Consider the following 26,370-nt stretch of genomic DNA (forward strand, 5'->3'; position numbering starts at 1 on the left):
GGTGTTGGTGGGGAATAGCTGTACAGTAAATCAACAGTCTGTACAAACTACTGGGGACAAAAACTGTGAAAGAAAGAGTAAAGCTAACTTCTGAAAACTTACTCTTCTCATGAGTTTGTATGTTAGGGTGGTTGCTTTCAGTCATGGATTTCAGTCATCTGGTACTTGATACACACTCCTTCCTATGGAGAGACTTCAAACAGTGTGCTGTGTGCTCTGGGGTTGGATGTTCATATTTGGAAATGACAACTTTGAAATACATTTTGTGACCCTAATCCAGCTGAATCATTCTCTGATCAGTGTGAGCCAGGTCAGCTTAACACTTCACCATTCAAAAAGTTTTCGTTTACCTCCCTCTGAATTATAAGCTCATGATCAGTCTGATAATTCAGTGAAAGAATCCTGAATGTGAAGCCCTTTCCCAGTGTGATTTTTAATTGAGGTTTTTTTCAATCAGTTGTTAGAGATTGGATTTGAAAAGGAAAGTGGGTGTGGTAATACACCTTTCTCAAAGAAAACCCCAGAAAACGAGGAAGAAGGGGAAGCAAGACAATAAGTTTCAGTGTACCAGCTGGAGAGTACTTACTGTAGCCTGTGGTATAATATTCTGGGAAGCAGTAGATTGTGTTCTAGGCAACTTCAAACAATATGTGGTTTGTGCATTGCTAAATATTGGGAGAACTTCCAGGGGAAAATAGCTGCCTGCTTCACAGAATGGTGCAGTACTGGACTTTGAATAACAAAGAGTCTTTCCCCTCCACAATAACTTGCATTTCTGTGTTGCTACTACAACCAGAGCTAGAAAGAGAAATAGTTGCTGCTACCTGTAATGAAGAAATAAAGCAGGATCCATGCAGATGGGCTTAAGTTTGGTGTCAAAATGTAGGTAAAACACCTGGCAGTGGCCCTACACTCTTATTTTATGGAGTCTGGAGGTAACCAACTTCAGACTGTCCCTTCTCAGACCACCTTGTTCGGATTACTTTCCAAAACTCTCATAAGCAAATCTGGCACAGAACAGAAAGTACTCCCCTGATGAATTGAATGAATGACACTAAAATACCTTTAGGATCCACAAACCATTAAATTATATCATTGTATCCTGTCTCTTTGTTCTGTGAACTTCTCCAGGCAGCACTCTTGTCTATTAAATGTGTAGGTGGCTGTCTCATTTACTGTTCATCATTCAAAATGTATATGGAATTTTTAATCTTGGCCTTTCATAGAGCTGTCAAAGTTGTTCCCAAAGACTGAGCGTGTTTTCACAACTAACTTGGAGCTAACTGAAAGTGGTTTCTTAAAGCACAGATGTGATGGTGTTAGGAGTTCCAATATGGAAGATGGTGATGCTGAGAAAATGCAGTTGGCAGGTATTGGGTGACTCTGTTACAAGTACATGTGTGTACTTCAAACTGTTTCTAGACAAATGACTGTTCTGGTTGATGCAGTAATTAAAGGTTACAGCCTTAAGTCTGCAGCTACCTATGACTGGCTTTTTGGCACTGATCTGTGTGTGGCAAATGTTTTGCACCAGATCAGGCTGTGGCCAAAACAACATTCTAGCTGATGCCTGAGCAAGGCCTAGATTCTTGCTGGCCTGAGTTTGCCTCTCAGGAGGTTTCCATGTCTCTGAGCAAGCTCTGCCTTGTCTTGGGAGGCCTGCCTTGCCCCTGGGGATGTCACCACAGTTAGTAGTGCCCTGAGGCTACGAGGTATTTGGCCTGCTGCTGCCTGGGGACAGAGCAGCGCTGCAGGGTGTTACAGGGTGTTACAGGGTGTACCTTCTGTGTGTACCGTGTGTACCACTGTTTCTTAAGAGGAAAGCAAAGTTTGCCAGGCAAGTGCTTTAAGGAGGGTGCCAAGAAGTGATTCAGTGTGTGAGTAACAGAGGGTGGCGGTGTGCTCAGACCAACGCTCTATCTCCTGCCTGCTAAAAATAGCCACCCTGGCTGATGCCAAGGGGCCTACCAGCCCCTCATGTGACAATCACAAGCTGTCAGGCATGCGGCTGGAAATGCCTAGAAAACCATTTGCTCTCCTTTGGGCCACATTGAACAAGCAGGAGGAGGCAGCAGAGGAAGAGGGGGAGAGGGTAGCAATGGGCTCTGCTAAACACAGGCCTTGCTGAAGGCTTCTGGCTGTTCCCAAGATGACTCCTTCACAGGGGTGGTCTTCTGTTTGGTTGTTCTGGTTTTCTCCTGATCTGGCTGTTTCTCCAGTCTGTGGGTTGCAGTAACTGAAAACCACAGCTTTAGCTGAAGGCTGGTGTCTGCTTCTGGACACTGTGAAAGACCACTCAGCTGCCACCTGTGTTGCAGAAAGGCTGCCTTGATGCTTCAGACTGGGGTTTGCAGCAGGATGGGCTGTGGTGCTGGTGTCAGTGTGCTGCAGTAGCACTGCTGTGGAGTGCACACAGACAAAACTATTATACCACGTCTGGCTTCTCGGGGAGCTTGTTTAAAACATCAAGAGTATCTTCAAGTCATAGTATCCTCTATATAAATTCCCTGAGCAATAAGAAGTCAGGACTGCAATCAGAGGAAATAAACACCCAAACCAAACCCCTTCCGAGGTGCTGGCAGTGCCAGTGGTGGAGGGGAGACAGCAGAGCTGTGTATTGATTGGTGTGTTGTATCCTGAGGGGAAAATGTAGGGAGGCAGAGGCATCCGAAAGCACCCACAGCATCACTTCACACCCTGCTAACTGCAGCCCCTGTCAGGAGAAGGTATTGAAAATGGTGCCGGAGAGCACCATATTGAAAAAGCCTGGAGAGGGAATGTGTTCCTGATGGGAGCGAGGGCAGCTTGGCTGAGGTTCCCCAGGACAGGGTGGAGTGGCTTTTGGTTCGGTTTTTGTTACTGCTCTTTCCCAACCTGAGGCACCACAAAAGCTTGGGTTTCCTAGGGTCTGACTCTCAGATGGTTTGGTCACCTGTAGATTATTCGCCCTGCCTGGTTTCAAGGACTCTGAAAACCCCATGAGCTTCTTATCTGATGCAATTAATGTTTCCAAAGTGTAGATTTCCCACTTGCTGCTGCTGCTGGAGGAACTTTCAGGGATGGCATCACCCTGGATGATGATGTCACGAAGCTGAGGCGTGGTAGGCTCCTGCTTGATGGAGCTGTTTCCTGGGGCCAAACAGAAGAGAGATCTCTGTGTAAAAGCACCTTGCAAGTTTTATTGTTATCATCCTGAACTTCCTTCTTAGTGTACTGTATAAGTCTCCAGTGATTACCTTCTGACCTCATTACAGCTTTCTCCTCATCATGGTGGATGAATCCAGAATATCGAAGGATGACTTTTGCGTACCTTCTGGCTTAATAATACAACCATGAGACTTCCTGCAGAGCTAAATCTCTACTACTGCTATTATTTATTATATCCTTCCCACAGGGATACCAGGGATAACTTAAAGCAGTTTGGCACATGGGACTGAAAACAAGGCACATGAGAAGACAGATTAAGTGCACGTGTCCAGCAGAAAGGAAAGCCTCTGGTCTGGTAAACTTCTGAAACGCACCAAGTCAGGTATCTAGTAACCAAGTCAGATATCTAGTAACTGAAGCATCAAAACCTTTTCTACTCTCAATTTCGTGGGTCCTGTCAGACAAAAGTGTGTCAGACACAAGAAGGACCCTGAGTGTAGTGGAGAACTGTGAAACTCCAGTGCTACTGAGGGAGTGTTACTCAGCTGCTGACATTCACCCTGGTCATATACTTGTAGGCAGCCAGTGTAAAACAGGATGGTTCAGAATATGGTTAAGTAGTTTTCTGAAATGGGGGAAGTGATTTCAGCAAAAATACACAACCTGTTTCAAGACACATGATGTTACTACGTGCACAAACTGAAATCCATGGTGTGCACCCAAGTTTTAATTCAAATGCAGCTGGAGATCTGTTTAAATGTCTACAACAATATATACTGAATTGTAGTTCTTTGTTATAGTCTGTTTCTTAAGGTTGTATTTTCTGCTTGAATCCCATGAGTTCTGTGGAAGCTTGGAAAGTTTCTTCCTGGATCTGAAAACATCCTTCTAAAGAACTTATCCCTACATGACAAAAATGGAGCAGAGACTCACTTCTCTCCCTGGAAGGTCTCCTTCCTAGTGATCGCTCCTTATGATCAATGAACCACCTGCTGTTTCTCTATATAGGTCCCAGCTAGCCTCTTAATTGACTTCCTTTGCCTGCTGCTGGGTTAATTGAACTGCTGGCCTGTGTCCTGCTGTGAACACCCATCAAGTGACAGAGATCTGTTTGGCTGACAGCCCTCAGTGGTCTTAAGAAATATGCATTTTGTGGGTCATTACTTGCAGGTCTTTGTTCTAAAGATCTGTCTTTGGTTCTGGTTGTAACTGACACTGATGAAGTGAGTGAGGTTGAGTTTTTCCACAGCCTGCACCTGTGAGCCCATCTGCAAACACATCCCATCCTTTTTCCCCAACAGAAATGGATGTCTCACCTTGCACTGCGTCCGAAAGCCTCATCTTTAGCCTTCGCTTCTCCTGCTTAGTTTTAGGTCACTACATAACATATATCTGGCTATTGCAAGGTAGCTTTTGGAAACAAAGTTGAATGCCCATTTGCCTGCCAGGCCACACAGACATTGTGCTTGTTAGAATAGTTCTTGATACTTTCCCTAGTTCGATGTGGACTGTCCAGGCCAGGTTTGCAAACACATTTATGTACAGACAAGTGTTTCCTCCTGTTCATTGAAACACAAACATGCAAGATTTGCCCCTTTTGATGCTTATGAGTTTTCTCTTTGGTCATAGGACAGAACTGCTTTTGTTCTGGGTGCTTGGGCAAATCCAGTGTGAGGAACAGGCTGAGGAAATGTCAGGTTTCACTTGATTGCTTGTGAATATTTGACCTGAAAAGTAGTCATGTGCATATTTAAACCAAAGCATCCAGTGTAAAAGGTGGAGCCCTCTACTTTGGTGAAAACCCCTGAGATCTTATTCTACTTACTGTTTTACTACAATGGAATCTGCAGGAAAAATGGAGAGGGACAGTGACAGGGTCCAAGGATCAACCTTCATGTGGCATGTGCTTATGAACATCCAGCTTATCCCTGCTAGCTCACCACCATGGGGACACCACGGTTTCTCTCTGCTCCCAGCTCAGAGAGATGGAACTCTGTGGCTCTGTAATAAAGCAGTATGCCTGTTATGTCCATCCTCTGCTATGTTTGAACTCTTGGCTGATCTTTAATTTACCTTAACACTTTGTTATTCCAGAAATTGCTCAGCATTTGTGTTATAAGCACTGGCAACACCTTTTAACACAAAGCTGCAGCAATGCCACACAAACATCTCTCCAAACCATAACGTGGGAGAAGTGTTTTAAATGCCCGAGTTCTAAGAATGTGATGAATGTGCTCTCAGGGTATGAACTATGTATCCCTAGACACATCTTCCTTCCAAACAGAAAGGGAAGTGGACAGCTAAGAAGTCTCTTTGTTTTATTTTGCATGGTGTGTGATTCCTCTGGGTGGATTGGTTGTGTACAAATCATGTTGCCTCTTCAGACTGTGAGAGTGGTACCTGTCTCATCACCTTTGAATGTGGAGGATCTTTGTGTAGATTTTAGAGCAATATCTTATCCATCTTTGTATCACATGCTTTGTTAGTTCTACATTTGGGTGCACAAGTTTTTCAATGTGACATTAAAAGGGAAAGAAAAAGCTGTAGTTACATAATGGTTGGAAAGCAGGACAGGAGTTTTCCACCATTCACTTTGTGCTGGGCTCTACAAAAGAGGTCAGTATCATCACTCAGCTTTTGCAGAAGGGTAGAGTCTAAAAGGGAAGTGAACTGAATTGCTGCAGGTGAAGTTGCAGTAAAGCCCTGATTTCTTCCTTCTTGCCAACAGTCACCTTTGCCCTTGTTCCTGTCACAGTTCATTATCTCCTTGTGTTAGTACTTAATCATGCTTCTGTCTGCCCTTCCCTTTGTTTCTATACCCCTTTCTGTTCTCTGCTGCTCAGCATAGGAGGGCTTTGGGGTTCTTACTCTCCTGAATGCTTATCTCTAGGGTCTTCCCATTAGAATCACAGTCAGGTGTACAATACAGAGTTAAAATCGTGTAAGAAATCTCATCCCACTTGTTCAGCTGCAGGATAAAACATGCAGAGGTGCTCCTGAGAGATGCCTTAGACCGATTCCATTAAGTGCAGTGATGAAACGTGCTCCATCAATGCACGCTTGGGAGAAATCGACTGGGAGTCATCCCCTGGGAGACGTCCCAGGTGAGTTTTAGGAGACAGCAAAAGGACAGTCCTTCCACTTGATGTCTGAAATACCTGTTTCAGCATCAAAAGCACAGGGCCTTCTCATTTAAACCATCATAACAACTATTCCAACTGGGTGAACAGTGTTTTGCCCTTTTAAAGCCCTGAACATGTTAATTAAGACTTGAAGAAACATTCAGGCTGACACAGATTTCTAGACCAGAACCCTCCACTCTGAGTAAATAAAAAGGAGTCAGGGGAATAATGTATTACTAAACCATGGCATTTTACTGGGGGTTATGAGGCAGACCTAATTGTAAGTATCAGACCTGCACTGAGCACCTGGCAGCAAACTAGAACGTGATTGTACATACACAGTCAATGTTTCTGTGAAAGAGGGAGAATCTGCCATAGAGAGGGAGGAGATTATCCCACAGGGCTTTGTGTGTGTGTGTGTGTTTAAGTGTTCTAGCTTCTTACATTCAGATGAAAATGCAAAACCCTCAAAGGGCTGGAGAATTCACAGCCTGTGCCACGTGAGGAGGTGAACCACAGAGTTTTCCAAGAACATCATGCAGGTGGAAACTTGGGTAATTCAGTCACTGCTTTGGTATTTTTTAGCATGAGAGCTGTCAAAATAGATCTGTAGATAAATCACTTCTTGTAGGCCCTACAGCAAGATAAGCCTCTCCTCCCAGATAAGCAGCTGTGTCAGATTGCTCCAGTGAAACTCTAGCAGGACAACAGATCAGTCACTTTTAGGTCAACTCTGGGATGGGATGTGCTGCCGTGTGGTGCAGGAGCTACCGACCAGCACTCAGGATGTCACTCTTGTCTTTACAAAGGCAATGGAGAGAAATACAACTCTCTCCTCTTTCTTTTCCTCTCATTTTTGTTACAGTCTGTGCTCTGTCTCAGTTCAGTTTCCATCCTGCAAGCCGAAGTGGCCATGCTCAGGCAGCCGGGTCTCCCCTGCCCATGCTCCCGAAAGGCAGCAGTGGGGAAACTCGGTGTTCAGTAAAGCAGCTGGGGCTGAAGAACAGAGTACAGCAAGGACTGTATTCTTGTGTGCCTATAAGATAAAACTGAGGCCACCCCACGCTGTTTAAGGGTGGGTGATGGCTGGTCCTGAGCTCACTGCAGCGTTCAGAACCAGAAAGGAGGGCCGCTGCGTGGTGCGGGGCTCTGCTGGCTGACTCGGCCTCATTCTGTCACTCAGCACCACCAACCTCCCCCAAACACATCTGCTCCCAGAAATCTGCCGGTTTCCACTTGTTTCAAGACCCATGTCCCACAGTGTGGCCCTACCCCAAGTCAACCTGCCTCGCCCCTCCAGAGGGGCGGGTGGCATTCGGCCTGCGGGAGCCAAGGCACGCGCCCACGCCAGCCCCCAGCCAGGCTGTCCCTGCCCTCAGCTTCCTCCATGTTTGAGGCCATTTTTAGGGCAGGAGCTCAGGTTTCGGCAGCCTGAAACCCCTACAGCTTGCCTACTGCAAATGACCTCCCATCACCTGCCTTGGTAAAGCCTGACACAAACAGGCACCCTAGCAAGGGAGGAGGCTGAAGGAAAGGCTTGCCTTCAGGGAGATTTGAACTGAAGTGCAGGTTGCAATGACAACACACATCATTAAGATTTTTCTATTGTTTACATGTTGGAAACTTACACTGTCAAAAATGAAATGGCCAACAACACTTGCTGTTACTATACACAGGTTTTCAGGTTTGGAGCTGCACATCCAGAGCAGTTTACAGTAGAGAGCATGAGCAGAATACTGAGCATAGTAAGGACACCCTAGAAATGATGTAAAAGGTCATGATGCCAGGTAAGCACATTTTTTTATCCTCAAGAAAGGATTTTCTTGGGGGCAAACTGTTACCCTTTCCCCCTTCCCCAAGCCCTCACTTGCACTTCTGAACACAGCCTATAACTTGCAATGGGCACACACAGCTCTCCAGGGACTGTTCCCCCTCCATAGCTCAGCTTTGCTTTGCAGGCCCTGCTAAGGCTCACCGAGACACCACCTTCATGGTGTTACTTACAGAATTTAGGCTTAACCCTGGAGTGGCTTCAGTGAGAGACAAAGCCATGAAAACACTGTTCAGCACCTTGTGCACCTGTGTCAAGCTTTACAATGGGAGAAGCAATCCCTTCAACAGAGGCAACCAGTTTTCAGCTAGGTGAGGAAAGCCTTGGAAGCCTGGTGCTCTGCCATAGGATTTCTTTCGTGTAAAATGCACTGAGTTTTCTGAGGCATGTCATCCTCATTGCCCTTGTTAGGAAAAGCTTAGGATAACTGAACAATTTGTAACCTCATCACTGTGTGCTGTGCATCCGTCACAGTAACTGCTGCAGTGTGCCCCAGGAACAGAAATGTCACCTTCTTGTATTTACTCCAGGTGAGAGTTGTTGCACCAACTACTCAAACCTATTGCTCCATGCAAGTGATTTAAGAACACTAGGCATATCTCTGTGAGTTTCTCAGTGAGTTTTGCATGAGTGGCTGTGTTTTGAGTGCCCCTCCCTTTCCAAGAGGTATTTCCTCTGCGGAAGGAAGCCTCTTTCTTTGCTTGTTTCAGGAAGCCAGGCGGTTGATGGATCTATCAGGTAGTAGTTAGCTTTGATAGGAGCTTGCTTATCCTTGAGCTATGGAGAACAAAAACCAAAAGTTCTCTGCAACGAGAACTGCACCAGAAAGAAAAATGAAGGAAAAGAGTTTGCAGTCAACCAAGGTTAAATCCAGAAGAAAGAATAAGCCCAGGCTCTTCTGCGTGGGTTGGTTTTCATTTCAGTTTCTCCTTGCTCTTTAACAGAACCTTTTCCACATCCTTCTTGTTTACTTGGGAATAGGGCTCTTTATCACTGAACAGAGAAGAAAGTGCAGCGTCCCCACAGGTGTTTTTAGTTTGCTTTGGCTGTAGAACTATGGGCAATCAGCATTTGTTACCTGTACAGCTATAAGGTGCTCTGTGTCTCCATTAGCCTTAGCAGGGCCTGCAAACAAGTTAATGTTCATTGCTGCTGCTCTAAACTGAGGGATTACCTGTGTGTGTACCTGTATCAGATGATTTCTATGTGTTGCCTTGTGTGTGGACTTCTTAACTATGTCTTAGAATCTGGTTTAAGTTAAACTTCCTCCTAATAGTTTAAGCTAAACTGAAGGAAGGCTACTTAAAGCTGCTTTGGGGGGGGGGGGGGGGGGCGGAATGAAAAGGCAGTAAGTCTGTTGGTCCAAGGGCTTCTGGCAGTATTGGGTACTTGTGGTTGCTCTCTTAGTGCTTCCCAGATGCCCTGGTTTGCATAAGGGCCATTGTATGGTACTGAGGAAAAGCCTCATATTCCTGCCTCTGAGATGATGTATTAGGCAATGATTCAGGCAATGCATGCCCAAAAAAGAAGAGTGAAAGAACAGGGACAGCTTCAATGATACCTCTGTTGGCAGCTTGCAGATTTTCTGACTCCTCGCTGGATTTCTCTTCCCCAAACCTGACCAGTTTCCCCTGGAGCCTGTATAAACATTTAGCTTCTTGTGGTAGGTGATTACACAGAATGGCACTCCTTTGGTGGAAAGAAACCTTTGCTTTGCCTGTTCTAAACTTGTTTCCTGCTAGCTTCAACGATTTTCCACCCTTTCCCTGCTGGTTATACTTTCAGAATCTCTTCTGTATCCCTTAGGCCAGCTTTTTCAGAAGGAGGAGTCCTAACTCAGTTGTCCATTGCTAGGCTTTCACTAAGGTTTTGTTCCCTAAGCTGCTGGACGGTGTGTGCTGTAGCCACTCGCTCTGTTTGTTGGTCACATGCATTACTTAAGCAGTTGTGATTATGGCAGGTAGAGATATCAGCAGAGTTTGTGTTCAAATGGCAGGAACATAGGTAGTGATGTGTGGGTTGGCTTTTTCTTCCCAAGTGGCAGTGAAATGTGTGACTCTGATGACAGTTATATACGTGCCCAGCTTCCTCTGAAGTGGTGATAGTTGAACTGCAACTGGCCCCAAACCAGAGAGATGCTGAGTTTCAACAGAAAGCCAGCACATGCAGAGTGAGCGCAGCCACACGGGAGGTGTGTGTGCTGAACGGCAGGAGGGGAGCCCTCCAAAGAAAGGCCCAGAATAACTGAGCACTTGCTATGGCAGGCCTCAAAGAGTGTCTTTGTGACTGACTGAGGGAAACACAGCGTGGCTGTGTGAGCGAGGAACAGGGAGAGGGAGAGTGACAAACGCTGGCAGGCAGAGGCTGTCTGGAATGTTAATGCAGAGGAGTTTGTGTGCTGTTGTCTGCCTTGGATTATGTCTCTGCTTTGTCTCACAAAGCAAGTGATTCATTGCTTTGCTGCTTTTTTTCCCTGCTGTCAGGGTGGGGCAGTAATTACTTTCCTGAGCTGCTAAAAATAAAGCTGAACCAGGACTGAAATACTAATCTTTAAAAGGAAAAAAGAAACCCCAGCCCAGCAAAAAGCTGCTGTCTCGTCTGAGAGGTAACTCAGCTTTTACTCAGGATTGATTTATACTATGGGCATGAATAATAAATGCATATCTTTAAATAATGATCAACTTCAGGCCTCCATCTATTTTTACTTAATCAGACCTCTATTTATTCCTAATGAGTGTTCCTGTGCACTCTAAGAGACACTGGCTTTCTCTTCCTACTGCTATTTATCCACTCAGCCTGTGGTTTTCCCCTCTCCATTCATCAGTACACATCCTGCTGTGGAACAGGGAGCCGTCTTACTTACAAACACCAACATGAAATGTACAAACCTGTTGGGTTTTCTGATGTCAAAGTGCTGGACTTGCACCAAAACCGAGCTGCTTATCTTCTGATGTAATTAGCAGGTGCTGACTGGCATCACGTTGGATCTTGCTACTAATTGCTCCCTTTTTTAGTAGCCTGGGAAATGACAGTTGTACCGTGTGCTCTGGTGAACTGGCAGTGCTGGCTGAGAGCGCATGTTTTTCAGTCTATGCAAATAAAATTGGTGTTGGAATTGTTACTTTCTTGAGGGACTGGGATTGTGTTGTAACCTGAGTACGGACAGAAGAACTGTAAACATCAGAAACTCCCTGCAGTTCCTTGGGTTCACGTTGGTGACTCAGTGACTCCTGCTGCAGAGCTGTGCAGTGACTGCTGCAGAACAGCTGCTCAGCTCCTTGAGCAACGAGGTCTCATTATGGTCAGGACAGCGCTCCTTGAAAGTGTTCTGAGGGTTATTGCTTATGTTAACATGAGGTGTCTGCTGGTGGGGGGTGGCTGGAAGGTACAAAATGGAGCTTAAGCAATGCGAGAGGCTGTGGCAGCTGGGTGATGAGAGGTGGGAGTACAAGCTGCCCGACCAGCTGTGCCGCTGGATGTTGGCGTGGCTGTGGGTTTTGGGGTATCACCAGGAGAGGACGTCGGGCATAACGTGTTCACCAAGAGCTGCGAGAGCCAAGGCGGACACCCCTGGGGAGGGATGAGTTGGTGCAGGGGAAGGGCTGTGGGGAAGGGGTGCTGTGACCGGAGCTGCTCCAACACGTGCTCCCCAGGCCGCTGCCGCCCCGGCCGCCTGTGCAGCTGCTCTCTGCAGCCACTACGGGGCGAGGCTGCACCAGCTGCTGCAGGCGCCCGCAGCCAGGAGGCCGGAGGGCCCGGCCAGGGCGGCAGCGGGCGCTGTGCGGGGGCCGGGCCGCGGGCCGGGCCGTGTCGAGCTCCAGCTCTCCCGCCACAGGGGACGGCAGCGTTTGTTTACTTCAGCTGTCCCACGCGGCAGTGCGGCCGGGCTGTGGCCGCCCCGGGCGCACCGAGCAGCCGGTGGCTGGCTGTGGCAGGGGTCGCAGGGTGCCCGGCCCTTCCCGGCCCCGCGGCCCCTCATCCGCCGCGGCCCTGGGGCGGCTCCGCCCCGCCGCGCCCTTCGCGGCCGCCATCGCCCGCCCTTCCGCCCCGCCCTCGGCGCAGGGCCCCTCTCCGCTGCCGGGGCTGCCCCGCCGAGCGCCTGCCGCGCCGCGGGGCCCCCGCCCAGCTCCTCGCCCCTGGATCGCGGCGTGTCCTGCGGTGTCCCGGCTCTGGGCCGCGGGCGGCGGCGCGGGGCGGCGGGCGGGCGTTGCGCGGGGCGGCGGGCGGCGGCAGGCGTTGGGCGGGGCCGCCCCGGCTCGCCGGGGTCCTGCGCTGCGGCGGGCGGGCGGATCGGTGTCTCCTTCAGTTCGCCCTCCAGTGCCACAGCGGCTGCAGCAGCGCGGCCTCCTCCCGGCCAGACCCGCTCCGCACGGCCCCGCCGCCCGCCCGCGCTCGCACAGGTGCCGGCCCGGCCCCCGCGGGACCGGGGGAGGCGGGCGGGGCTCGGCCCGGGTGGAACGGGCGGGCGGAGGGGCGGCGAGCTGGGCCGGGGGGCGCCGGGGCTGCCTTCCGCGGCGGCCGGGCTGAGGGCGGGGCGGGGGCGCTGGGGGTGAGGGGGGTGTGTGTGTGGGGTGTGTGTGTGGGGTGTGTGTGTGGGGTGTGTGTGTGGGGGGGGCGCGGGCGTCTCCGCACGTGTTGCCGCGCCCGCACCTTCCCGCCCCGGGCAGCGCGGGAGCGGCCGGGCCGGGCCGCGGTTACATAAGGGGCGGCGGGAGGGCGCGGCGGGAGGAAAGGAAGGAGGGAGGGGGTCAGGCCGGGATGCCCAAGATGGCCGCGCCGAGGAGTTCACCTTGCGGCGGCCGCAGCGGGCGCCGCTCGGCCTGGCCGCGCCGGGCCTGGCCTGGCCGGGACTCTGCCCGGGGAAGGCCCTGCCCTGTGAGGCTGTGCCGCCTCCCCACTCGGCGCGGCTCGGCGCGGCTCAGCCCGGCCCAGCTCGGCTTTTCGCCTCCCCGTTTCTCTTTCGATGTCCTTCTCCTCAGGGAGGCTCCGCTTTACTCTCTGCTTTCGCTTTCTGAGCGCGGAGTTCGCTTGCAGGTGTTTGAATTCTCTTTCCCTTTTCCATAGACTCTAATTTGGCTTAGCTATGGCTGCTAGACAAGCTTGTCCGCCTCGGAAGTGTAAGTAGGGAGAGCTGAAGTGAGGGTAAAGAGCTGCTTTTTTGCTTGGTTTCTTTTTTTGAGCGTTAGCAGCAGCGTGAGCCTGAAGGTCAGTGGTCTGTGCAATGTAGTTTAACGCTGATTTTAATTAATATCAATTGATCTGTTGCTTTTCACGCTACTAGATCATCATTTCAGTGTCCTTATTGCCATTTTTGAGGAATTGCATGGGTGATTTTTTTTAATTAGGGCCTGATCCTCGATATCCTGAGACCTTACCATTGTTAGAAAGCTTCATAGAAGATTAGGCAGCTTCACAGATGTCCTCAGCCTTTAATTGTAGGATGTGAGTGTTTTGAAATACTACTTGGAAACAAAACCATGATGCAATAATTTTGATAATGTGAATACATTTTCCTACTCTTGGGATTTTTTAAATCCATTTACATAAAAAACAAAGCATATTTGTAACAGATTTATTAAACTTGCATGTTTTAGGGTGGCATGAAACAAAGGTCAGGGTGGAGCTCTTACTCGATTTGTGTGAATTCTGTGTTTTTGGAAGACAGAAAAACGTTACCTGAGAGGTGCTTTCACAACCAACCTCGTGTTAAACGATGCTTATTTTTTAATCACTTCCAATTAAATTTTTTTAAGTGGAAGACACTTCAAAGTTGGGTTTGAGAACATGACTTCTGTTGATAGGAATTTGCCAACATTAGAGGACACAGAGATGACATTTTTTTTAGGGGAGGGGACCCGTTTTAATGAGCATTTTGATGATGATGCTGGCTCTTCAGCACACCCCAAATTAATCCATGGTTTCCCTTTTTGTCTTTGTCTCCCCCTGTTAGGATAGGATTAGAACAGCAGTGTGACAGTTGTGCTCTGTTTTACCTCTATCAGAAAACCTGCACCTGTAGGCTGAAATGTCAGACAAATTCTAGCTGGCTTCCTTGCAGTGGGAAGGATGCTCATCTGGGACAGATAAAATGGCACCATCCTTTTTCCTGTAGTAAGCCTCTGGATTGAGACAGTTTGTTAACTTCTCTGGCTGCTGCTGCTTAGCGTAAATCTCTTGTCTGTAACCGTTGTTGAGTCAGATGGGAAACACTGAAAGCAAAATGCTCTTGTTATTTATACTGTAAAAGCACATCTGTGCTAAAGGATAGTGCAACACTTTGAAACCAGAATGATTTAATCTTCTGAAGATGCTAGTTAGAAGTGATACCTATTTATTAAGGGAAAAAACAGAGCTAAGCCTTCTCTAAAGTATTTTAAACCGCTAATGAATTGTACGATTGCAATACAGCAGAAATGTAGAGAGGAAAGAGCAGTGTTCCCACACTTTATTGTCATTTGATCTACCACCTGCTTCTTTTTAGTGAATAACTGAGAGGAACCATTTAATGTCTTGTCACTGGGATGAATACCTGTTGTGCTATAGGATTTTTTTTCCCTCAACACATTTACCATGTGGTTGAACTTTAGCAAAGCCTTTTTGAGCTTCAGGTACTCTGAGTCACAGAATCTTAAGGGTTGGAAGGGACCTTGAAAGCTCATCCAGTCCAACCCCCCTGCCAGAGCAGGACCACCTAGAGTAGGTCACACAGGAACTCATCCAGGTGGGTTTGGAATGTCCCCAGAGAAGGTTGATCATAGAATCGTAGAATGGTAGGGGTTGGAAGGGACCTTTAGACATCATCTAGCCCAACCCCCCTGCAGAGGCAGGGTCACCTAGATCAGGTCGCATAGGAACATGTCCAAGTGGGTCTTGAAGACCTCCAAGGAAGGAGCCTCCACAACCCCTCTGGGCAGCCTGTGCCAGGGCTCCCTCACCTCAACAGTGAAATAGTTTTTCTTATGTTTAAGTGGAACTTTTTGTGTTCCAGCTTCATCCCATCACCCTTTGGCCTGTTGCTGGATACTATAGAAAAAAGTGCTGCTGCAACCTCCTGACACCCACCCTTTAGATATTTATAAATATTAATAAGATGCCCCCTCAGTCTCCCCTTCTCCAGACTAAACAGCCCCAGTTCCCGCAGCCTTTCCTCATATGAAAGATGTTCCAGTCCCCTGATCATCTTGGTGGCCCTGCACTGGCCCCTCTCCAGCACTTCCCTGTCCCTCTTGAGCTGAGGAGCCCAGAACTGGACACAGGACTCCAGATGGGGCCTCACCAGGGCAGAGTAGGCGGGGGAGAAGAACCTCCCTTGACCTGCTGCTCACACTCTTTTTGATCCCCTCTGAATGGTCCCAGAGAAGGAGACTTCACAACCCATTCTCACATGTTGGTTTTTTTGTTTGTATTTTTTTTTTAAGAAGCAATGTTGCTTTCTTAAACAGCAGCAGTTCACACTGTACCTGGCTGTACCTGGCAGGTGAAATCAGCGTTTTTGTTGTGTCTGTTTTTAATGTGGTTGCTATTCTGAAACAACAATATTTTTACTGTGATGGTGCTCTAAAGGAAATTTTGCTGACTGGTGTTCCAGGGAAGTTTTCCCTTTATGTAGATAAGGCCATGAAAAGATGGAAAGAAAGTTTTTTTGAGAGAAGGGAGGAAAAAAAAGCAGCAGCTTGCCATGGTGTTGTGTTAATGAATACACTTCTGATCTGGTGGAGGTCTGCAGTTCTGTAGCCAGATATTGGGGAAACTGGGTATTGGTTAAAAGTACTGTGTAAAAATTGAAGTGATCTTTTCTGCCTTCAGTTGACAGTTAGTGTGAGAGTGCTGCTCTTGGTAGTTTTGAGGTTTTGAAGCTACTTTTCCATTTCCTTTTAAAAATGCCAACAAGGAAAAGCTGAGGAGCAAGTTAGTCAGTCATGTTAATCTCACTTTCCCTGCAAAACAAACCTGACCCATCAGTTTGAAAAGATAAGATTTTTGTTTGCTCTGTTCAGCCTCTTCGTGGTGCTTATCTAGTCTCATTGTTTCCCCTCACCCCTTTTTACTCCTCCCTTTCACAGTGTGGTGGGAGTTATTAACTCTTTGAAACCCTTTCTGTTTTCTCTCCCTTAGAACTGTAAAGGTAGCAGTGTTACTGTTATACTGTAACATGATGTTACTCCCTAAATGTGGCCTTCTGCTAGTGAAATCATGGGAAAACAGTCGGTGAAGGAAGGTGCAGATAGAGTGTGTCCTGCCAGGGAGGAGAGCCCTGCAGCCCTGTGAGACCTTGGGCTGGTCTCTATCCATCAGGCCAGGCAGGCTGGGTCAGAGCTAGTCTTGCATGGCAGGCTCTTTAACAGCGAGATTGCCAGAGGCTCCTCATCTGAGAAAGGGGCTTGCAAAGAGAGATTTTCTTCCTGACTCAGCACTCTTACTATTTGCTTGTTTTAATGTAACAAGACAACCTCCTAAACTTAAAAGTCTTGTAGGTCGCTGGGGAGGAAAACTTCATCAGGTTGTTGGTTAATGGCGTGAGACATTGCTTTGAAATTTGCAACATCATTTGCCCCATGTTTTAAACAACAGACATGCACTGGGTTTGCATTTTGAGAAGAAAGCCTTGTAGGCCCTTTCAGGTAATTTTCATAAGCATCTGTCACATTTGACTCTGTCAGACTTGAGGAAACAGCTGCATTACCATTTCCCACCTTTCCAGTTGGCTGTCTTTTGGTTGTAACTGCGATCTCTGGAATCTCAGCTCAGCTATGAGTTGATTTCTGGCAAAGATGCATGTGGAAAACTACTTGAAAAACTAAGAACTTGTGGTCCTGTAATATCACTTCTCTACAAGCAGATTACCTACACCAAGAAATATTCAGTGTTCACAGTGACCATCACTGGAAACCTGTAGGTGTTTCAGAGAACACTGCAATGATTTCAGCTGTCTGTTAACTGCTTTCGTGTAGGAATCTGCCTTGAAGAGCACTTTTCAAGAGTTGTGGGAGCATTTCTTTGTGTTTGTACCACTGTAAAAGGTTCACTATTAATTAGCCCCTTTCATTTCAGCTCCAATGGCGATTCCTCCATCGTATGTAGACCTTGGCAAATCTGCCAGAGATATCTTCAACAAAGGATATGGTAAGAACAGCAACTTTTATAAAGCATGGTGTTTGTGCTGCAACAATGAATTGCCTTTTTAAGCCTCTCCATAAAATTCAATGTTCAGATTACTCTCTTTCTGGGGAAGGTGTGTTGTTTTTATATCATTATTGTCAACTAGCAGATCATTGGATGGTCCTTGGGGGCTGTTTTGACAGGAAGTCTGCTAAATCTTATTGCTTGAGCCACATAAATGTCAGAGGTGTACAAGTATGCAAGAATGTAAGCATCAAGTGTAATGTAGCTTAGGAGTACACGTTGTTTATCAGCCTGTCTGCGCCACAACTGGTAAACAAAATGCAATCCCAAGATGTTGTATACCACTGTAACATTACAGCCTGTTTGGGAATACAGAGAGGAAGAGCTATTGGGGTAAAGAACCCTTCAACATTTAAAAATGATGCAATACCAGACAGTTGCACAGTTAGATTCTGCTTTGTTACAGTGCTGTTGCTTTCTGAGCTTCGGGAGTGCACGTGGGGGCATTTTCCCCAAGACTGTTGCTCAGCTCTAAGGAAAAGAATGCACTTTGTCTATAACTAAATTTTCTCTTGGAAGATGTTTTTTTGGTAGTTAAATATACAGTGTCCAACTGAGAGGCTACTCCCCACTTTTTAGGTCATGATGATAGAACTGCTGACTTGTTCTAGAGTGGTCTCCTCTACTTGCTGTGGCATCTAAAACTGAAGCCGGTCTGTGGTTGGTTTTGTATCTGTATAGATGTGGCACCCTGCTGAGGCTGCTTGGAAAACAAGCCTCTTGGAAAATGTGCATGGTTTTAGTTAAAGCCTGCTGGTGTAACTTTGACTTGTATTTGTTAAGGTTTTGGATTGGTGAAACTGGATGTGAAAACAAAATCTGCAAGCGGAGTGGTGAGTTTAAACACCTTTCAGTATTCTTTTTCTGGGTGTGTTCTCATATTGAATTAGAAAGGATCCCTTCCAGATGCTCTTAAGTACTTTGTAGCTTACACAAATGATAAAGCATAAAGTAGTCCAGAAGCTGCTAAAGATCTTGTGTCTGAAGGTCAACAAATAGGTAACACACTTTTGAAGTATTCAAATGTATCAATCATGGTACACACAAGTGATTTCTCAAATACCTTGTGTATTTGCATTTGTACCTATTTGTATTTGGTGATAATTTCTGACACCTTAATACTTGTTTGAAGTAGTTTGCAGTGAATTTGCATGTTGAATCTTTGTCTCTTTACTGCAACGCAAAGAAGTGTTGCAGTAATGTTCCATGCATATTTTTCCCCTCCATAACTGTGAGCTCTGACAGTGGAGTTGGCTGTTAGAAACAAGGTGCATGGGTTACACAGTCTGTTTTTTACTCCAGCTGAAGCACAGTTTGCAGGAGCCCAGTTATAGGTGTACTTTTTTTAACTTGCTTCTTGCTGGTAAAACACTGTAAATTCCAAGCCTTCATGTGAGCCCCTTATCAGCTATTAGCCATCCTTCTCAGGGAGAGAACGTGCTGGCATGTTTGTGCTTAAGGACTTGTGATTTTCCACTGTGTGTTTCCTTCTGGGGGAGGTGAGTGTGAGGAGTTGATTTGAAAATAAACTGTGTGTGGTGGAAGTCAGGGGTCAACATTGTGATTTTATATGTTTTAAAAAGCTGAAATAATAAGCTTTTGTAAATCCCAAGGGAAATATCTCAGTGGAAGTAGCTCCTTAACATATAATTGCAAATCAGACTTCTGTTTCTACTAGTATTGCCTTTAGTACCTGAATGGTGGTGCACAGAAATTACTCCTCCAGATAGCGAGGGATGGCAGGGACTTGGTTAATAAGGAGATGGGATATTGCTCACTTGTCATTACTTAAGAGGAATCCCAAGTAAGACTACCAGAAGCATAAAATCAGGCTTAGCTCACAACCCAAACATGAGTATTCTTCCTGTGAGTCATTAAACCAGAGTGTCAGGGCAATGGGAATTTTGTAGAGGTCAGTAAAAATGTGTTGTGGTGTAAGAGGCAACAAACCCCCCAAAACTAACAAAAAACCCAACCACTCACCCCAAGTTTGAAACATGGTGGCATTCTGTGACATTTTACAGTTGCCCATAATTCCCTTCAGAGGTGTTTGGCTGGACTAATGAAAGTACATACGTGATCCTTACAGGATTTTACTGGGCTTGCATGATGTCCCTTGTAGCATTCTTGGCTCTCGATTTGCCCATTAGGATTATCAGACTTAACCTTGTATTTCAAGAAGTTGCTTCTGCTTTTAAGAATGGTTTTGGTAACTTTTGTCTTGCTTCTGAGTTATGTTGCAAACCTGTCTTGTTTTGTAGTACTGGCAGAAACACTGCAATTGAGGTGGGAGTGAGGGGAGCCCTCCACGTGGGCATAAATTGTCTAGTTCTTGTCCGTGGCATTCTACCTTCTGCAGGTTGTCTAATGGTGTTAAACATCTTGCATAGAATGACAAGATCTAAAGTGTTTGCTGAAGAAAAGTCTTTTCTCTTTTGGCACTGTAATGCTTTTGGAATTGCATCTTCTGTGTAACATGGAGCCTGTCCCTTTCAGGAATTCACAACATCTGGTTCATCGAACACAGACACTGGGAAAGTGAATGGGAGCTTGGAGACCAAATACAAGTGGGCTGAGTATGGGCTGACTTTCACAGAAAAATGGAACACAGATAACACCCTTGGAACGGAAATTGCAATTGAAGATCAGGTAATAGATTAGAAGGATATTTATTTGTTTTAAGTAACTAGCAGGACTGAATTTATAGCTTTATCTTATCTTCCCCTCCTTCAATTAGATTGCCAAAGGCTTGAAGTTGACATTTGATACAACTTTCTCACCAAACACAGGGTAAGAACTGTTAACCTTCCTGCCTTATTTAGGGCAGCAACAACACTCGTGGTCAGTAAATGTTCATCTGCTCTGTTGTATTGACAGAGATGCTTGTGTGGTTTGCTATTGATCTAGGTGCTAAAAGCTTCTGCTCTTGGCATCACTTCTCATCCTGTGGGGTTAGTATTGGACATTTTGCAACAGCCCACTTTGCTTATATGCTGGGATGGAAATACTTGGAAGGTACTTGGAAATACTTGGAAGGCATGAAAATGAGGCCTCTAATCGCAGAATGCCTTTTAGGGGGAGCCCTGGGCTTGCTTGATTGGCTGGCTAGCTGTGCTTTGGCCCAGTTTAGAGGGTGCATGTGTGTGGCACTTACACACGTTGTCTCAGTGAGGAAGATCAAGCCTTGTCTTAAGATAACTCTCTCTCTGTTTCAGGAAGAAAAGTGGTAAAATTAAGTCAGCTTATAAACGTGAATGCCTAAACCTAGGTTGTGATGTTGACTTCGATTTTGCTGGCCCTGCAATCCATGGTTCAGCTGTCTTTGGTTATGAAGGGTGGCTCGCTGGTTATCAGATGACTTTTGATAGTGCCAAATCAAAATTGACAAGAAATAACTTCTCTGTGGGTTACAAGACTGGAGACTTCCAGCTCCACACTAATGTGTAAGTACTGAAAATCATGTCCAGGTTCACAGCAGCTGGTTTCCTTCTAGGCAGAACTGGAAGGCTCAAACTAACAAGAGGTGCATTCCAAGCCATTAAGTGGACTGCATTTTTCAATAGGAGACTCTTACAAAGTAACATTTATCTCTTTTCTCTCTTCCAAAGCAGTAAATACCCGTGGCTTGTTATCACCTGAAACATACTGTATGCCACAGCTTAGCAAATACAGCCAAATGGGAAGTGCAGTAGTTCAGTTACACAGAGCTCCTCATCATGCTTTTTCCAGCTTTCCCGTGGCATTGAATTGTATCTGATTGTAATTTAAGGGCAGTAGATTTGTTAGAGGTAGTAATTAGCATTGCACTGCTTAAGTAGGTCAGTAGTAGTTTCTGGAGCAAGAGTAGAGCTTTGCTTTTCTGAGTGGGTTCCTCTTGCCTGTCTGGGATGGAACAATGTAACTAAGCAACTGCAAGGCATCTTGTTTATGAACTTTCTTCTGACTTGCAGCCTTTAGATCTTAAATGTTCTTTAGAGAAAGCTGATGAAAACCTGCTGAAGAACGTGGTGTTTTACAATCTAAGTTAATAGAGACTGTTCTGCTGCATTCAGTTAGGAAATCACATTGTTTTTTTGAGGCAGAAGTTTGCCCTGTTGGAGCAGGAGGGCAGGGATCGTGTCTGCGTGGGCTGGAGGAATTTGAGGAGTATGGGAGGAAGCTACAAACCACCATAGTCTGGGCTGCAAGGATTCCAGTTCAGTTTATTAATGTCAACTATTGTGACAGGTCTTCTGATTCTCTGGGAGTATCACATGTATTCAGTAATCACAGGCTGCAGAAGGCCAGTTTCCTGACTATTCACATTTGTCTGTTGCTTTTGTAAGGTTGTGGTCTGGAATTTCTTTCAGGTACTGAGTTTAACATTAGTGTGAGAATTAGCTGTAGCACTTGGGAATATCTTTTTGCCCATGAATTACTGAAGTGTAATTTTGCCCTGAAGCCTTTGTTCATCTCCCCTCTGTCAAAAGCCCACGTGAAACAGCTCAAAACTGTTGGGGTTCTCGTTTGAGTAAAGACTCGAAGTCGTTAGAAAAACAAAGTTGGGAACATGTAAATGTAGGAAACTAACTCTTATCTTAATTTGTGCAGCAATGATGGTTCAGAATTTGGTGGGTCAATTTACCAGAAAGTGAGTGACAATCTTGAAACTGCTGTAAACCTGGCTTGGACAGCAGGCAGCAACAGCACTCGCTTCGGCATTGCGGCCAAGTACAAGCTGGATTCCACTGCCTCTATCTCTGTAAGTGTGGCTCTAACCAAAAGAGTTATGCCAAACCACAGTGTGCTTTCAGTTTCTGCAAATCTGTGTGGTGTTAGTACAAAAGAAAGTAATAGGTAGGTCAGGGAGTCTTGGAAGAGTTGCTTTTACAATCCAGGCAGTTGCACTGAAACCAGCAGCACTTAAATTCCGTTAACGTCACACCCTTAGAATCTGACTGACAAATATTGTGCTGCTCTAGAAGACTTTATGGATTTATGAAACACAAAACAAAAGCAACCCAAACAAACCCCAAACCACTCTTCTTGTCTAGTTCTGTAAGCTCTCTGGGGTGCTCTGTCAGGTTCTCATGGTGAGAACTGTGATGGTACTGGTTAGAAAGACAAGATGCAGAAAAGTATTCTGTATGTTATTTGAGCCTGAGTTGTTTGCATCACTTCCTCCACAGGATGATTCCAAGGGAGAGAAATACTTTTGCATATTGTTTATGCAGTTTTGCAGTATTGTTTATGATGGTCTTAGGAAATGTTTGCTGCTTGAGAGATTGTACCTGCACAATACTGATTCTTTTGCATTAATATGAACTTGGAGGATTCTAAAATGGCTTGTGAAGGTGGTAAATTGCTATGGCTCTCTGAGAAGTAGGGAGTGGGGAAGTTCACTTCCCCAACTGCTTTGCAGTAACAGATCTCCCTGCCTTACTGTCTGCTCTTATGTTCCTTCTTCAGCTCTAAGTTGGGGAGCAAGGGCATAGGTGGGAAGAGAGAACCCAATCACACAGGGATACTGAAAGAACAAGTGAAATCTGATGGAGCTGATGATGCCTATGTAGCTTCTGAATGATAACAAGGATCTAAGCAGTTACAACATTTAAATTGTCTTGGTCTTGGTGGTTTTTTTTCAGGCAAAAGTGAACAATTCTAGTCTAGTTGGAGTGGGTTACACCCAGACCCTGAGGCCAGGTAAGGGCTGTTGCATGAACTTCATCAAATACACATCTTTTACACATCACAAAGAAAACCTTTGAGATATATGTGTTCATATGCAAGTAATTCCCTTCTGTCTTGAAGGCAAAGTAGATGTACAATATAAGCTACTGTAAAACATCAAACCTTGATCTAAACAAGACAAAACCTGTTGTATCTAACAGCGTTTCTCCATAGTATTCCTTATTGATTTGTGTAGGAGTGGACACTGTGTTTGCTAGCTTAGCTTTAGGCTGTGCAAAGCAGGTTGGGTTTTTTAGCTTTGCATTTTTCCAGCCATATGTACAGATGGCAGAGCTTGGAAATAGTGATTAACTGTTGACAGAACACACTTCCTGCTCTTAAAAAGCCCTCCAGAACTTCATTGGTTCTGCTGAAGTGTGAAGGCAGCGGTTAGTGCTGTATTACCATTGGTTAATGCCTTAGTTGAAAACCAGTCAAAACAGCAGTGTCATTCCATCCCTTCCTTGGGACAAGTGTCTGGCTTTCTGTGCATAGTTTTGCTCCCTCTTTGCACACCTTGATGTAGAAAGGGAGAGCTCTTGTGTGCTTCCCAAGAAGAGACTTTGTAAATCCCCCTTTTATAGTCTGGTATGTACAAAACGCATCCAGCTTGATTCCCATGAGTAGCTTTCAGTAGATTTCCCAGGTAAATGGATGGTTCTGTAGCCATCTGTAGAGCAAAGTCATGAAATAGGAAAAGAGCTACAGCTGCGACTTGTAATGACAAAGGTTGAGTTGTGTGGAAGCTGCTCTGAATGTATGTTGTAAACACGCTGTTCTAAACATCTTACAGGTGTGAAGCTTACACTGTCTGCCCTGATAGATGGAAAGAGCATCAATGCTGGTGGCCATAAACTTGGTCTTGGCCTGGAATTGGAGGCTTAAAAGGACGAAGAACTAAACTGCTGCAGAGAAGGGATATCAGAAGAATTTGGCCTTAAAACGTATTTCCAATGTGACCAGCAGGCTTTTTTTTTTTTTCCCAAGAAGGATGACCTAGAACAAGAGCTGTATTTGAAGTATTTAGACAGTTACTTGTTAGCTGGTTTCTAGTTCAATTGGTTACCCATCTAGTTAAAATTCTGCATTAGTGCAGCCACTGAAACATTATTTAAATGTATTTAACTGTTCGATGCGCTACCCACAAATAATGAAATAGACATCTATGACAACTGTACAATTGTGTGCATGTTTGTTTTTATGTTCCTTTTAACATTCAGTCTTGCCATTGAATGAAAAATGGATCAGTGGATGTTCTGAAACGAGGTCAATGATTTTGTTAAATCACCTGAAGCAGACAAATATTTGGTATCCCAAGACAAATGATGAATAAAACAAGTACACACACATACTTGTGCCTCAGGTATTTTAAAGACTTAAAACATGAGGGTAGTGCTCAGTTAAGGTTCTAACCTGAATTAGTTCCAGAAGTAGTGCTCTCTACCTTTGTGCAGTTAAGGACCTCCCTTCTCTCATGACAACATTGGATATAGATGGTTTTCATTGAACTGCTGGATTCCTCAAGCAGGTTGACTGTGCTTTTCTGAAAAGTCAGGTAAGGTTTGTCATGTCACACCCATGTCATTCCCCTGGTGATTTACAGTATTACTTGGCACACTGAGACACTTAAGAACTCCTTGGTGCTTTTGCCCAAGGGGTGGAAAACCTCACCACAAACACACCTTTTCTTTCTGTTTGTATAAGTGAGATGTATCTCTGCAACTGAATGTAACGGTGTAATGGTATAACAGCCTGCTTATCCCAGCTGCTGTCAGGGTTCTGCTTAAAATGACTGAAATAAAGGCTTAAGTTCAAATGGAGATGGAGGAAAATGCATCCGATTTTGCTTTCTCTTTCACTGGTAAGTCTTAGCAGACATCTGTGTGAGCACAGAAACACGCAGAGTAACGCCAAAGCAGTCGTTTTTTTCCAGGATAGAATTAAGAGACAAGCATGAGGGACATTTGGTCTGTGAGCGTAACATCCCTTAAGGTCAAACTTAACTAGCTGTGAATGCTTTTAATGTGGAGTACATGAAATGCTTGTAGTTGGAGGGCTTACATTCAAGAATGGGGATTGATTGAATTCAGGGGAGTGCCTGGAGCCTACTTGCTATAGTCCCATAGCCGAGAAGTGTATCTTGATCCTTACTCTTGCAGTCTGGAGTGGACAGCGGCTTCCTTTATAGGGCAGGTGGGTAGCTTATGATCAGGAAGCTTTATCTCTGGTTTGCAAGCTGTGTTTTGGTTCATGCTGGATTACACTTAACCCCCATAAAAGCCCTAGTGATTTGCTCGCGGTCTCGTTCCATCCCACACCGTTGCCCTCAGACTCAGCTTCTCGAGTTAAGTGCTCTGTGAACTGCCTGTGTTTAGGCTTTAGCTGTGGAGTAGCTGAGCCCCCTTTGCAGAAGGTTGAGCAGAGCTTAAGTTCCCAGCTCAGGCTTTTGAGCAGGCTTGCTGGTGTATTTGGCCAGTTCTGTTACATGCCAAAGAGAAGGTCTGGCAGCCTTTATGCCATTAGAGTACCTTCACTGCTGTTGTCACTGAACACCCTTTTCTGAGGAGCACTTCAACTGCCCCACTTGGTGATGGAAGAAACACATAAGGTGATATTTGTTGCTCTCTTCCAGCATATTAATATTCATAGGTTGCAAAGTGTTGTTTGTGTGTTAGAGACCACTTAAAGCTAGAGACTCTGTGGCCAGACATTGGAATTTTAGTACTGGTTCTCTTTTTAGTATGACCATGTTTTGTGCCTCACAAACAGCTTCTGAGGGGGGTTAAAAAAGAGCTGTGTGCCTGTTGTAGCACCTGGGCAAACAAAGGACTCTGTCTTTGGGAATGATGCCTTGTTTGTGTCCTTAAACCAGCATTGCTGCAGCACTGATGCTCCTCATTTTTTGGAAGCTTTTGGTAGGGCTGTAGTGGTCTGTCATGGGTTTGGGGTTATTTGTTGGTGTTTTTCAGGGCTTGTTTTGTTTTGTGTCGTTTTTTCCAAAGTGGCTAGTCTCACCCTTCATACCTGCTCACCTCTGACTTTCTCCCGAGGTCACAAAGTGAGCAAGTGAATAAAGGCAGATATTTGCAGAGTTTCTCTTTGACTCTGTACAAGTTAGGAATGCAAAGCTTGAAACATGTTAATTTTACTCCCTTTTTATGTGCATCACTTGTCCTCAGCCTTTAAACCTCAAGTTTTGTTTCTTATAATGCTGATAGGCACCTGGAGAAATAAAAGGGCCCTGCAGTGGTTCAGACAACTGTGACTTGTGAGTTTTTCCTAAAATACTCTGCCATAAATCACTACTTTGAGCATGAAAAGGAAGTTCAGCGTCTGTTTCTTGACATCTCTCATGTGAGGCTTTATAAAAATGGCTTT

At 45.6% G+C, this 26,370-nt stretch overlaps 1 protein-coding gene across 1 annotated transcript; it reads left to right on the plus strand.

Annotated features, from left to right (window-relative positions):
- Positions 1 to 12,360: 12,360 nt before the first annotated feature.
- On the plus strand, positions 12,361 to 24,343 carry VDAC2 (voltage dependent anion channel 2). Its single transcript, XM_062001411.1, has 9 exons — positions 12,361 to 12,500; positions 17,152 to 17,223; positions 18,067 to 18,116; positions 19,780 to 19,932; positions 20,021 to 20,073; positions 20,499 to 20,726; positions 21,874 to 22,024; positions 22,908 to 22,965; positions 23,786 to 24,343. The coding sequence occupies exons 2-9, from the start codon at positions 17,157 to 17,159 to the stop codon at positions 23,875 to 23,877; spliced, it is 852 nt and encodes a 283-aa protein (XP_061857395.1). The 5' UTR covers positions 12,361 to 12,500; positions 17,152 to 17,156; the 3' UTR covers positions 23,878 to 24,343.
- The last annotated feature ends 2,027 nt before the right edge of the window (positions 24,344 to 26,370 follow it).

The sequence above is a fragment of the Colius striatus genome, chromosome 8 (assembly GCF_028858725.1).
Source record: "Colius striatus isolate bColStr4 chromosome 8, bColStr4.1.hap1, whole genome shotgun sequence".
Taxonomy (NCBI): domain Eukaryota; kingdom Metazoa; phylum Chordata; class Aves; order Coliiformes; family Coliidae; genus Colius; species Colius striatus.

Coding starts and splice junctions, on each gene's coding strand:
- VDAC2 (XM_062001411.1), top strand. CDS start 17,157: ATGGCGATTCCTCCATCGTATGTAGACCTTGGCAAATCTGCCAGAGAT. Junction 22,025..22,907: donor ATTCCACTGCCTCTATCTCT/GTAAGTGTGGCT, acceptor GTTTTTTTTCAG/GCAAAAGTGAACAATTCTAG. Junction 22,966..23,785: donor CACCCAGACCCTGAGGCCAG/GTAAGGGCTGTT, acceptor AACATCTTACAG/GTGTGAAGCTTACACTGTCT.